General features: G+C 47.4%; 1 protein-coding gene across 1 annotated transcript; it reads right to left on the bottom strand.

Annotated features, from left to right (window-relative positions):
- Nucleotides 1-10,666: 10,666 nt before the first annotated feature.
- On the bottom strand, nucleotides 10,667-12,591 carry TWIST1 (twist family bHLH transcription factor 1). The gene is made up of 2 exons (XM_045793654.2): nucleotides 11,721-12,591; nucleotides 10,667-11,174 (listed from the first exon to the last, which is right to left on the bottom strand). Exon 1 carries the CDS (start codon nucleotides 12,363-12,365, stop codon nucleotides 11,763-11,765), a length of 603 nt encoding a protein of 200 aa, XP_045649610.1. The 5' UTR covers nucleotides 12,366-12,591; the 3' UTR covers nucleotides 10,667-11,174; nucleotides 11,721-11,762.
- Nucleotides 12,592-13,013: the final 422 nt, after the last annotated feature.

Below are 13,013 nucleotides of genomic sequence, written 5' to 3'. Positions count from 1 at the left end.
TAAGCTGGAAAGAATTTTTGGATGAAACATTTCAGAAAAGCAATTCGTGGTAGCTATTAAAAGTTTAAAATGGCCACACCAGTGTGCACTTCCCTCCATCACCTACTGAAATACTATTTGCTATCATAGACATCACGGTCAGTTTTCTACAGAAAACAAATGCCAAACGCATAAGAGTTCAACACTGATTTTTCCTTACACAGAATACAGATGACCCCGTTGACCACCAACCTGTCTTTCATGCTAGTTTTAGAAACCCTGTCAGGAAGAATAAAAATTTCTGCGGCTTGTGGAACTTTTTCAGGGTATAAGGTCTTGACCAGCAAATATGAAAGTATATTGTTTGGTTTCCTCTCAATATCAATACTTAGTATCACATTTTGGGTCTTGTAAGTGCTCCCATATGTTTCAGAAATAATTAAATTTTTATTGACATTTTGGCCTGCCTCCTAAAGATGGATATCCTTCAGCTGTTAAACATTTGATAGGTTTGAAGTTGGGAAAATTTTTTATTTAATATTTTTATGCTCTTGAGTATATACATATAGAAAAGACAAGAGGTGACCTGAGTCTTTTGATGTAGTGATTGGAACTCTAGGAAAAAGGCAGTGACTTTCAAAAACTCTCAGGTTGCCTTTAGAGAGGAGGGGAGTAATCGCTGTGTCTTTTGTCATATGATTAAGCTTATCAAATCAGGATCGTTTCTGCATAAACCAATAAACTCTGATCTGGTTCTTCGTTTTGTAATGTTATAAAGAATGAAGCAAGCTTATATATTGGAAAATACTTTTTTTTTTAAGGTTCTGGAGTTAATCCATTCTCTTTCACCCAGGAAATCAGGCTTACTTTTCAATTGGGAAAGCAAACCGCTGACCTTCAAGTTACTAATCTCGAAGGGACTTGGGGAGGAGGGAGTGTGGAGACTCGTCAAAGACTGAAGTCGTCAGACACTCTTCCCCCAAATATCACAGATTCCCAGCCTTGTGGGATTCTAAGCAAATAACCAGAATATCACTTAAGGCTAAACCTTACTCTGTAAGCAGACATTTTCTAGCGGTGCCCTGGCCTCGACCCTCCCCACCGCTGGTCTTCAAGCCTGCGCGGCTAATTCCTTCCTTAATTTGCCTTCACCTTGGGAAAGAAGAAAGAAAACAAAGTTCCTCCTCCCCCGTCCCCAATCGGCTACATTTCGAAGAAAAAATGGTTGGAAAACGTCGATTCCACTGGGAAAAGCGTCTGCTGGAGGCTACTGCGGGTCGGGCCCACCTTTAGCTCCAGGTTGACAAATGTCTTCAGCGCGTTCTCAGCTCCGCGGGCCCTAGGGGTCCCCTAAAATCGCAATAGCGTCCGCCCTGTCTGACCTGCCCCCCTGCAGCGGCGCACATTTCAGCTTTTCAGCTTCACGGTGGAGCTCGCAGTAATTGAGTCGGGAGGGTTATTTTTCCTGGCCTCGCCTCACCGTCCTGAGACTGCGGGGAGCTTTCGGAAAGACATCGCCCCCCCACCCCGCCCCGAGGCCCCGGCTGCTTCTGAGCTCTGCCCGGGCCTCCGCCCCGCGGGAACCAGGATTTCGATCCACGCGGCCTCGGCCAGAGGCTTAGGCCGGCGGGTGAAACCACCAGGGGTCCCAACGGAGGGCTTATTCCCGCCCCGCTTCACATTTGGGGGTCAAATCGCATTAACACCAAACCACCAACGGGGCGGGAGCAGGTGGTTAATTGCATAAAATAGAGTTAACTGCAAGAGACTAACTTTACAACGGTGACTTGGTTTCTCTCTGTAGCTTGGTCATCAAAAAAGAAGGTCTCTAGTTGGAAGGCGGGGAAAGGTTATCAGCTGCTCGAGAAGAAGGCTGGTGGTTCATACTGTCAGTTTAAGGTGACCCGCAGGGTGGCGCGGTAGGCGCGCTGGCTCCCATCCTCGCGGCTATTGGAAGCAGGTTTCCCTCACCCCTTCCTGGAAGGTAAGAGCTTTGGCATCTGGAAGTGTCAGAAAGGAGGCTTTTGCCATAAATCATCCTGAAAAGCATTCAAATCAGACAAGCGTCTAGAGACCCCTTAGACACTCCACCCCCAAAATCCTAGATCAAAGTGCAATTCCTGGAACCATAAACACCTATTATAAGCAAAATCCTACTTATCTGGAGGATGTTAAAACTGAGAGAGAAGGAAGGAGTAGGAGGCATTTGTCCCTGTAAATCCCCCCGCACAAATTCACAAGCTCTATCTTGTCTTAGATTTGCCAACTGCTTTCTCGCGGATGGCCAACCGCAGCATTTCTAAACTCGCCCAATACGCGTTTCTGGGGTCCTCCGAACAGCTGGCTGGAGAGTTCAGGACGCGGGACTGGACGTTCGCTTTCGCTTGTTTTTTCAAATAAGAGAGAAGCAGGTGCGAGAGAGTCTCGAGCTGGGGAGGTGGGAGGGGGAGAAAGAGAATTCACTTGGTCCTAGTTTAGAGACAGCAAGTGCTTTTTACAGATTACACAAGTGCGGCAAACCTCAGTGCAAAGCACTGATCGTCCGAAACTTCGAAAACTCCGAACAGAAAACACCCGCCTAGGCGATTTCTGCTCTCGCTGAACTCTCTCTCCGGGCTGAGTTACATTTGCACCGTACTGTAAATTTCCGAGTTCTCTCAAGAGGGCTCAGCAGAGGGACAAGGACCACTAAGAGGGGACCTCGAGGGGTAGATGTCTAAGATTCTGAGAGTGCAACTTTCTCGCCTCAGAAATGAAAAGACTACAATTTTTACCACGACTTCCTTGGTCAATCTAGAGTCAACCGACTGTATTGAAATCTCAAGTCTGGAGCAGGGATGGCCCAGCCGGGCGTCTAAGGCGGAAGCTAGGGGGCGGCGGGGTGGAGGGTAGGAGGTTGGAGGGTGGAGGGGTAGGGGGTACTAGCATGGAGAGACCTCCCCCCACAGACATTCCCTGCGGGGAGACGCGCTCGCTGCGCGGGTACCGCGAGAGGGGGCGTTAGGAACGGCGCTGGCAGCTAGCTGACTGCAGGGTTGAGATTATTCGACACGTGTCCTTTACTCCTCACAATCCATTTCTTACGGGTGATTTATGAACGAACCTCTTTGATCTGGGACGGTTTTTATCTGTCCACTGTTACAGATGATAGACGCGGCTGCTAAAATGCCTCATTCTCGCTGCCTAAAAGGTTGCTCCCCCCTTCCCAAATGCTGTTGCTTTTTCTCTGGTGATTCCCCACCCCCTGCCTCTTCGCTCTCCTCCCCTACCCCCAGCCCCGTTCGCTCTATTAGTTGCAGTCCCTCCGGATGTTTTAAGTCAACAAAAAAGCGCTGGGCAGGGTCAGCTGGGAGCCAAGGCAGGCAGACTTGGGGCACGCTATCCCCTTGGTGCCACATGTGTTGGGGTCCTTTGAAGGCCTCCAGCCAGGGACGAGGACTACTAGCTCCCAAAGTGCGGGTGCCCGCCTTGGGAAGGGAGAAGGCAAAGCCCTGGCAGTCAGGTTCCCGCGGGGGCTGGCTTTGCTCAGAGAAGGGACGTGGAGCCGGGATGCGGAGGGCAGTGTGGTCCGGGGTTCTGTTCGGGCCGGGACTCATCAGAACAATCACTTTGGCTTAACTAGGGAGGGAAGGAGGCGGCAGAAAAGGGGGAGAGGGTATCACGTTGCGCAGCTTGCTAGTCCCTAATAGGTAAAGGAAAAGCGGAGTCTCAGAAGTGGTTATTAATAGATCTTTTTTCTTTTTCTTTTCTTTTCGTGTATGTGTTAGTAGTATTTCATTAAAACCATATCCTGGAACAAAGAGCTGCTCTTTCATGTTTCTTTGCTTTGTTATTACTCTGACAGGAGTTCTAAAAACAGGATTTTCCAAATCAAAGGATCCCCGCAGCCCGTGCCCCCTCCCAGCCCCCCTTTCCTTTACCAAACTGCTCTTGGTATCATTATCCCACTACGGATTCTTATACTCTTGATTTAGCCGGAGGACATTTAATAGCTGACTGGATTAAATACTGCAGACTGCAGCCTAGGCCATTTGAAAATCCGGGTCGTGGACTGTGCCTAACTTCAGAGAAGGAAAACTGATCTATGAGATGTGTTTTAAGTTTCATTCAGACGAGGCCTGGAGAGAAGGAAGAGGAAGAAGGATTCTCTGCTCCAGGTCTTTTTAATATGTTACAAAGTTAAAAGTTTTAGAAGGTGTGTGTTGTTGGGGGTTGGGTTAGCAAGAGAAGTCAAGGGTGGAATGAGGCCAGAGGCAACCTTAGGAAGAGACTAACAGAAATCTCCTTCTGTCACAATGAAAGAGGGATTTATAAGGACATTTTAAAGAATGCTGCTCTGGAAGGTCGGGTTCTGCCCAGGAATGGAGCATGGTTGTAGGGGTGCACATACCTCTCTGAAGGATTCATAATCATTCCTAAATATGCAGTATTGACTCGGTCTCTTTCTGCTGCATGTTGGCTTTCAACAATAGTAACAATGCTTTGATTTGATGTTAAGTTTCAGAAACAAAAGAGGAAAAGAAATTTGGACTATTGTATCCAGTAGTGTGTTTAGAAATGGAGGCCTGGAAGCCCCAGAGTAACACATATCAGAGTCAGGGTGCTGGAGTTCAACCCAACATTCATCTTGGCTAGGCAAACCCGGAGGGGGCAGGATCTGAGGTCTTTGTCCAGGATGCTTTAGGGGCCATAACCAGATATGATATGTACCTAAAGGTAATAAATCAAGGTTAAGTTCCTTCAGGGACAGCTGGATGGGTATTTAGATTAAATGCCATAGAGAGAAAAAGATGTGTCTGTTTATCTGGTCTTGCACATTTTTAAAACTGTCATCCTTAAAGCTAATGTGATCAATTTGAATTTATTTCAATTCTTTGGAAACCCAAAGAGGATTAATATAAACTCTGACAGTAAATTTAGATTTAGTATTGTGGAAGGAAAATACCCCAACTTTAATTTGAAAAAAAATACAGAGCTGTATGGGCAGCTATATAATAACAACAAGCCAGGTGCAATTGTCAATTTAACAGTGACTTAGGAATAATGTTGCATTTAAATGAAGAGCCACAGAACAGTTCATTCATTTAATGTATAGTCTTAAAGGTATTGTCAACAAATATTTAAAACCTTAATGTGCTATGCACGTAGATCCAGGCCCGAGCCACCCGTTAATATTCACAATAGCCTCTATGAACATCTCTCTTAGAACAGAGAAAGGAATTGGACTGTCTTCCACAACTGGGCAACTACTAATTCATTTTAATTTTGTTTATGAACTGAGCTTCCTTCTTACATGGAAGCAGGGAAAAAGCCTCTTATTTGTACACATTTAAGAATCCTCAATCAATTCGATAATTTAACTTCGTAAAAGCCCTACCCAATGGGCAGCAAAGATCCCCCCCCCTCCTCTGAGCCTGGGTCCCGGCCCCAGGAGGGAGGGATCACCCGCTCATCTTTCAGCCCAGCCAAGCATCTTGGAGGTTTAGGGTCTGTCAGTCCTGGCATTCCTTCCCTCTTATCACTCTCTACCCCTTCAAAAAGGCAATTGATTAGTTTCAGCTTTTCCAAACCGAGATCCGATACGTTTCTCAGGATCAAAAGTCTCTGAGAGGCCAAGACAGAAACGTGGGGGATGGGGAACGTGAAGAAGGAAAGCCGGGCGGGGGGGGGGGCGGAATTTGCCAGCCACCCTAACCCTCTGCACCCAAGGTACCTAGGGGATGGGTGGGTGCTGGGAAGGGGTAAGATTGTGACCTCTCTTAAGTAAGAGGCACTTACTTAACGATTTAAGATGTGTCTTCCCTTTCCGGAAGCAAATATTTAAAGGAGAAAATAGATATCTAGAAAAGGAGGTTGATGATTTATGCCTGGATTTTCCTCCAAGCTTTTGCCTTCCTTGTATTTACAGGCGTGGCCCCATTTGCAAATTGTACATCTGTTCTCTTCACGTGACATTTCATAAAAGCCCTAACATCTGGGCAAGATAAACTTCCTTCAGGTACCTGCTTAACTTTTCACTTGTCACACTCGCATCACCCCCGGTGGGTCCTTTTCGTCCTCCCGCCTGCCTCAGTGGCGGGGTCTGTGGCGCGCTTTGCTCCAGCCCCCAGGCTCTGGCCCCCAGCCTCCTATGACCCCGCATCGCCCCCCTCCCAACGCCAGCCTTTGCCACGACCAGCTTCCTTGGCAGACCCCATCCTTACGTCTCCCGCCTCCGGCTCCGCTGTGCAGGTAAATGAGGGCACCATCTTGAACCCAAGGAGAAAAGTCAGATTGCCTTCGGTTCCGGCTCCAGACCAAAAACAAAACAAAACAAAACAAAACTGCCTAATAAGCAATATTCAAACTCGCGCTTAGATTCCATAGTCTCATATACATCTCTCTATTCTTCAGTGAGATGAAAACAGAGTGCTGCTGATTCTGTTGGTTGTCTTTTCATTGAATGTTCGCTCTATCTGGTAGATGTATAAACTGCGTGTTTTACAGAAATTTAATTTCACTTGCTCGTAATCTCCCCTCCCCCAAGAAGGCTGTCTTTGGGATGAATGTTTTTAGAAAAGTTTTTTCGTTTCCTAATCTGGAGTTTTGTTCACGCGTAAGTACGAAGACACATCCACAAACTGGGGGGGGGGGGGAGGATGGAAGGAAAAGAAAACAGTCCACGTAAACAAGAAAGACAGCCGTTCGAGGCCTTCGCTGCAGCAAACCCCAAACGATCTCATTGCAGGGCGCCCACGAAATCCCGGCTATAATTGAGTGTTTTCTTTGAGGTTTTCTGACCATGTGCTTTTTGCCATGGTTACTATGACTCTGATATGAGAAGCTGGATATTCATTATGATCCCGTCCCATCCGTTCCCCAACGTTTATCTCCCTGGCCCTTATAAAGAAGGAGAATATAAAGGGGGGACTTTTATGCCAGTGATTTTAACCTGCCCCACCTTCCAGTGACCTGCCACATGCTCCTTTTTACTTTATAGACATCTGGGAATTCCATACATGCCTTAAACTCCAATTACACACCTTCTTCAAAGGACACGTGCTTTGATTTGCTAAGAACATTAAGTGGGCTCACGTCCTGGGGCCTTGGGACAAAAGCAAATGGCAAATGTATCCCGTGCCCTGTTTGCTGGGTCAATCTTTTGCTGTTCAGTAAATAGGGATAATTAATAATCCTGTTTGCATTTTCGAGGTCTCGGTTTCGAGGCTTCTTGGAAAAGAGTGGGGTTGCCGGCTTTGAGAAATCATGAGGTAACCGATTTCTCCTTCCACTTTGCCGGTGCACTTTCCTTCCACTTTCGCTGGTGCTGGGGGTGGGGCACGCTTTACGACACACACGCAGAAAATTCTGGAAAAGTGGCCCCCGGGGATCCCCTGCCCGACCCCTGTTTGTCGCTAATACAGGCCTGTCTCTGGAAATTTGAGGTTGGGCCTTTGCCTGACTCTGTTGCTGCTGCTCCCTTTGCTACCGCTGACACTTGGAACCGCCGCCTCCGCGCAGCGGCCAGACGCGGGGCCCGCAGCGGTCCACGCAGTCGGAGAAGGGCACGGACATTGTCACTCTCCCCACCGTGTGGCATCGGCCCGCCACCCACGCAGGGGAGTCTGGGCCGGCGCCCCCCTCCCGCGCCCGCCGCAGGTGAGACTCCCGCTCCCCACGGAGTTTTGTTTGGGTTTCCGTGGCGTTTGTTCCCCGCAGGTTTGTTTGTTTTTCTTCAAATTACAGATGCAGGGAAAACCGCCTGACATCATGAGAGCGGGACAAACGCTCACTTTGAAGGATTCCTGGGCAGGACTTCAAGTGAAATCATATGCCTGAGAAGAACTTGATACCGGTCTAGAGAAAATAACCAGTTCTGAGTTTGCCAAACCGTGGAATGTGCAAAATGCTCGACTTTTTTGCAAGAGGCCAAGTGTCCCTTAAAAAGCTCTATTATGAATATGAGCCTGAAGACTGAAGGAGCAAGAAGCTTGTGCCGTTGTTGAGTGTGGGAAAAAAGTACACACAGTATGTGAGTTTCTGCTATTTAACGTTATTTTATTAATAATATGTGCCACATTAGGGAGGGTACCTGCAATGGTGCATGAATTGTCATCTGTGCATGTGCTTAGCAAGTGTGTGCAGGAAGAAGGGAAATGTGTGCATATGTTCTCATATGAGAACAAAAATTTACTGCTTTCTTATGACTGAAGGCTATCAATTCAACAAAATTAAAAGCAAGATTAAAAAAATTATATATGTGCACATTCTTACTCAGTTGCTTAGAATTCACCCAAGGCAATTTTATACAGCATTTTCTCTCCAGTAAATGCATTCTGGCTAAAGGGTAGAGTCCCTCATCCAGCCACCAAGTTAAATTCTCACTTGTGAAGCAGAGGTAATTCATTCTAATTGTCCTTTAAATAGAATAGGTAGCAAAAATAAAATGAAAACAGGAAATAATGGTAGAGCTAGAGAAACACAGGTGGCTTTATTTCTCTTCTAAAAAAGAATTAGCATAGTCATGTGTATGGGGGAGGACCCTGGGAATACAAAAACAGTCTGCAAGCTGAAAATTGTATTCTTATAGTTAATATTTCCACCATGAATTATTCTCCTTCAAAGTAAAGCTATCCATCACCTTTCATTCATTCATTTATTTATTTCCCTGAAAATCTAGGGGAAAATATTACCTTCAGTTTAGCAACATAAATATGGCATTTGCTTTTCTCCAAAGGGTTTTCCCTTTTAAGAAAAGTAAAGAGAATAAAACACCAAAAAAATTTTTAAAAAATTTAAGAAGGCAAATGAAAGGCTACCTTTGTTTGAAACGTCTGGGTTTTGTATCATCAGAGATAAGAGAAATTACCTCCTCGGCAATGACGGTCAGCTCCATCCTGATGTACATCAAGAAATCTGAAATATCAAATAGTCATACCAAGCTAGTGAACAAGGAGATTCCTCCATGAACAGTTTAGAAAATGGAGGTGGTAGGATGATACACACAGAAGAGAGAATTACCATCCTGATGCTCTCCCTCATCCTTCTAGGGTACCCACCTTACATTTCTACCCTACACACACACATACAATCTCACACACACACACACACACACACACTTTCTCGCTCTCAAACACACACATACACACACACTCACACACACACTCTACAAATACACCCTCCCCCTACAAGTACACTCACACGTAATTACTTTCCCGGCTCATGTAGTTATTTGGTAAAGGGCTATCAAAATCCAAAAATTAATTCCCCAAGCCTTCACTAATCTCTCAGTGTGTAAGTCAATGCTACAGGCTCCTTATCATAAAACATGGTCTAAGATATTCAGAATAGTAAATTTACAATATTGTTATGTCAGCATTCTCTGATGATGTGTGGGAGGGAAACAAAAACCTTCAGGCAATAGAATAACCTCAATCTGAGTTGAGCAAACACTATCTGTTTAGATTCATATACACTTGTTTGCCATAGCCATTGTTTGAATTAGACAGCAAAATTATTTTCCAGTTTGAAAGCTTTCCTGATTACACTTTGAAGGCAGGCAACTAGATGTAAAAGTTAAGAAGTGATACAAACTTACTACTTCTAGTGATATTATTTATAAAAGCCAATATTTTCCTGGCACAGAAATAACCAGAATGAAATAAAAATCAAGCCCCATTTGTTTTGCTGTTACTGTTTTACTTAACTTCAGGTTTTGTATACCTGTAAGTAACCAGAGAAAAATTCCATGTAATTTTGAATAAAATATATTTGCTAATGAACTCACTAGAAAATGAATAGCTCTAGTACTTAAAATTGTGATTGTTCCAACAGTTACTGAAGATACTGAAAGTTCAGGTTCTTTGTTTATTGTATTTTACTCCATAGTTATATGTTCTCTATATATAAAGAAGGAGCATGCTTCCTGAATGGATAACATCTACATGGAACAATATTAACTTTGGTTTTTCCTTTAAGCAAACATGACACTAAATATCATTTTCATTCATGAAAAAAGTTAGGCAAATTACTTTGCAAGTGGAATTATCTTTCCTGCTGAATTAAACTTTATTATTTTCTATGTATTCCTACTGATTTATACGTATAGAGCATTTTAATAACACTTCGTGCATCCTTTCAGTGCAATGAATCTATCACTTAGAAATCCTCACAAACAGTGGACAAAAATATACAGTAACAAGAGAAAATAGTGCTGGCTTCATATTGCTTATTTGCATTCAACTTTTTTACAGCTGCCTCCTCAAAATAGGAGCAAGAGGAGTGCATAACTGATTTAAGTTTTTGCTCTTTGGGGACCTGATAAGAGATGAAAGATAGATGCTACAAAGCCCACTGAACACCGAACTGGAATAATAATAAAGCTGTCTTTCTAAATAACATGCCTGTGCCTGTCAGTAGCGAGTTTATTTGTGTTTTTCACTGCTTTGTTTATGTTAGTGCCCCCTCCCTCCTGGGTGCCTCCACAGTGAAACAAGCAGGTATTTACCTCCCACTTAATCCTGAGCTTTAAAAATATAGACCAAACTCTGAGGTTCTTAAAATTTTCAATCATATTTATTTATTGCAGAAAAATAATATACAAAGATATTTACAAAACAATCATAAAAATATGAATGCATTTAGACACCGGATCTATTTGCATTTTACCATGGGTCATCAATAAATAAATAGAATGTTGTTTTTTGTATTTTAAGTTTTTTTTTTCTCTCAGAGGAAGATGTAAAAAGGAATTAACTGACTGTGATTCTGCAAGTCAGTTTGATCCCCGTATTTTTATTTCTAAAGACGTTCTTAAAATTCCTCTGGTTGTTAACCATTTTAAAATGGAGAAAGTCCATAATGATGCCTTTCCTTTCAGTGGCTGATTGGCACGACCTCTCGAGAATGCATGCATGAAAAAATAAAAATAAAAACATTCTTCGTCAAAAAAAAAAAAAAAGGAACACAAACAACTGTTCAGACTTCTATCAGAATGTAGAGGTGTGAGGATGGTGCCGCTGCCCGTCTGGGAATCACTGTCCACGGGCCTGTCTCGCTTTCTCTTTTAAAAGTGCGCCCCACGCCCTGTTTCTTTGAATTTGGGTTCTGCTCTTCTAATTTCCAAGAAAATCTTTGGCATATATATTTAAATTTTAGTTATCCAGCTCCAGAGTCTCTAGACTGTCCATTTTCTCCTTCTCTGGAAACAATGACATCTGCAAAAACCCAGAGGGGGGAAAGTTGGTTATTGTTTAGGTCTTCGTGGCTGTTTTCTAAGACTAGTGAGCACTGTCCTTATCACCACTACTGAGAAATTACGCTGAACAACCTGGAAGGATTTCAGCCCAAGGGCAAGAGGAAGTGGGTGGGCGGAAAGAAGGAGGAGGTGGAATTTGGAAGCATTTGTTTTAAGGAGAACGAAAACTTCAAGCCAAAAGAAAAGGAGGCGCTGGCAAGAAAACCGTCCTTCTAGCCCTGACCCTTGAATCTCTCCCAGTCTGCCCTCCTGTCCGTCACGCACACTCACGCACACGCACACGCCTCACCGGGGCGCATCCCCCTCTCCCTAGCGCCGACCGACCTGCCTTTCAGGGACGGTCAGGGGATGAGGTGGCGGTGCCAGGCTGGGTGGGAAGGCTGAGAGGGGGGTCGGAGAGGGGGCTGAGGAAGGCAAGGTGGACGGGGAGCCGCGGCCCGGCCGTCAGTCCATCTGCCACCTGAGCAGCGGAAGGGCGAAGGGGCGCAGAGGCGCCGGTCCTTACCTAGGTCTCCGGCCCTGCCGAGGGGGTGGGGAGCTCCGCCTGCTAGTGGGACGCGGACATGGACCAGGCCCCCTCCATCCTCCAGACCGAGAAGGCGTAGCTGAGCCGCTCGTGGGCCACATAGCTGCAGCTTGCCATCTTGGAGTCCAGCTCGTCGCTCTGGAGGACCTGGTAGAGGAAGTCGATGTACCTGGCCGCCAACTTGAGGGTCTGGATCTTGCTCAGCTTATCCGAGGGCAGCGTGGGGATGATTTTCCGCAGCGCGGCGAACGCCTCGTTCAGCGACTGCGTGCGCTGGCGTTCCCGCACGTTGGCCATGACCCGCTGCGTCTGCAGCTCCTCGTACGACTGCGGGCTCCCGCCGCCGCTGCTGCTGCCGCCGCCGCCCGCGCCGCCGCCGCCGCCGCCCGCAGACTTCTTGCCGCGCTTGCCCTGCGCCGGGCTGCCCGGCTCGTCGCCGCCTCCGACGCCCCCGCCCGCGGCCCCGCCGGGCCCCGCGCCGCCGCCGGCGCTGCGCCGGCTGCTACGCCGCTTGCGCCCCCCGCGCTTGCCGCTCGGCGGCTGCTGCCGGTCCGGCTCCTCCTCGCTGTTGCTCAGGCTGTCGTCGGCCGGCGAGACTGGCGAGCTGGACACGTCCTGCATCATCTCTCAGGTGGCAACGCGCGGCCTCGCAGGCCCGGGGCAGAGGGGCGGCCCGGGAAAAGGAGGAGAGCCGGGCGCCTCAGCCCGCCAGCTTCCCCCGCGCGCGGCGCCGGCCCGGGCGGTGCGGCCCGCCGAGGAGGGAGCGGGAGGAGGGACGGGGAGGATCTCCGCGGGGAGGGCGCGCGGGGGAGGCGGGGAGGGAGGCGGGAGGGGGAGGGGACGGTGTGGATGGCCCCGAGGTCCAAAAAGAAGGCGCCCAACGGCTGCACGCACACCCTGCTCGGCCTCTTGGAAACGCTGCCGGTGCCGGCGAGCCCGCGAGGTGTCTGGGAGTTGGACGAAAGCTGCAGACTTGGAGGCTCTTATACCTCCGTGCAGGCGGAAAGTTTGGGGGCAGCAGTGTCATTGGCCTGACGTGGGGAGGAGGGACTTTTCGAAGTTTTATAGGAAAGTTTCCGCTTTCCAGCCCCCCTTCCCCGTCCCCACCCCCCTTCCTCAGGGTCTAACAATTCGTTCTCCCAAACCATTCAAAAACGACCTGGCTCCGGCGGCCGGCCCCTCTGCCCGCCTCCTTGCTGCCCTCCCCCTTTCCTCCCTGCCGCCCTCCTCAGGAGGGCGCGGGGCGATTTCCTTCCGCGCCGGAGCGCGCGG

Source organism: Ursus americanus, chromosome 3 (genome assembly GCF_024610735.1).
Source record: "Ursus americanus isolate L20-20 chromosome 3, mUrsAme1.1.p, whole genome shotgun sequence".
In the NCBI taxonomy this organism is placed as follows: domain Eukaryota; kingdom Metazoa; phylum Chordata; class Mammalia; order Carnivora; family Ursidae; genus Ursus; species Ursus americanus.
The sequence above is the reverse complement of the archived record's forward strand: the minus strand, read 5'-3'. Positions and strand labels throughout refer to the sequence as shown.

Bases quoted from the DNA above. Each gene is read 5' to 3' on its own strand.
- TWIST1 (XM_045793654.2), bottom strand. From the start codon at position 12,365: ATGATGCAGGACGTGTCCAGCTCGCCAGTCTCGCCGGCCGACGACAGC.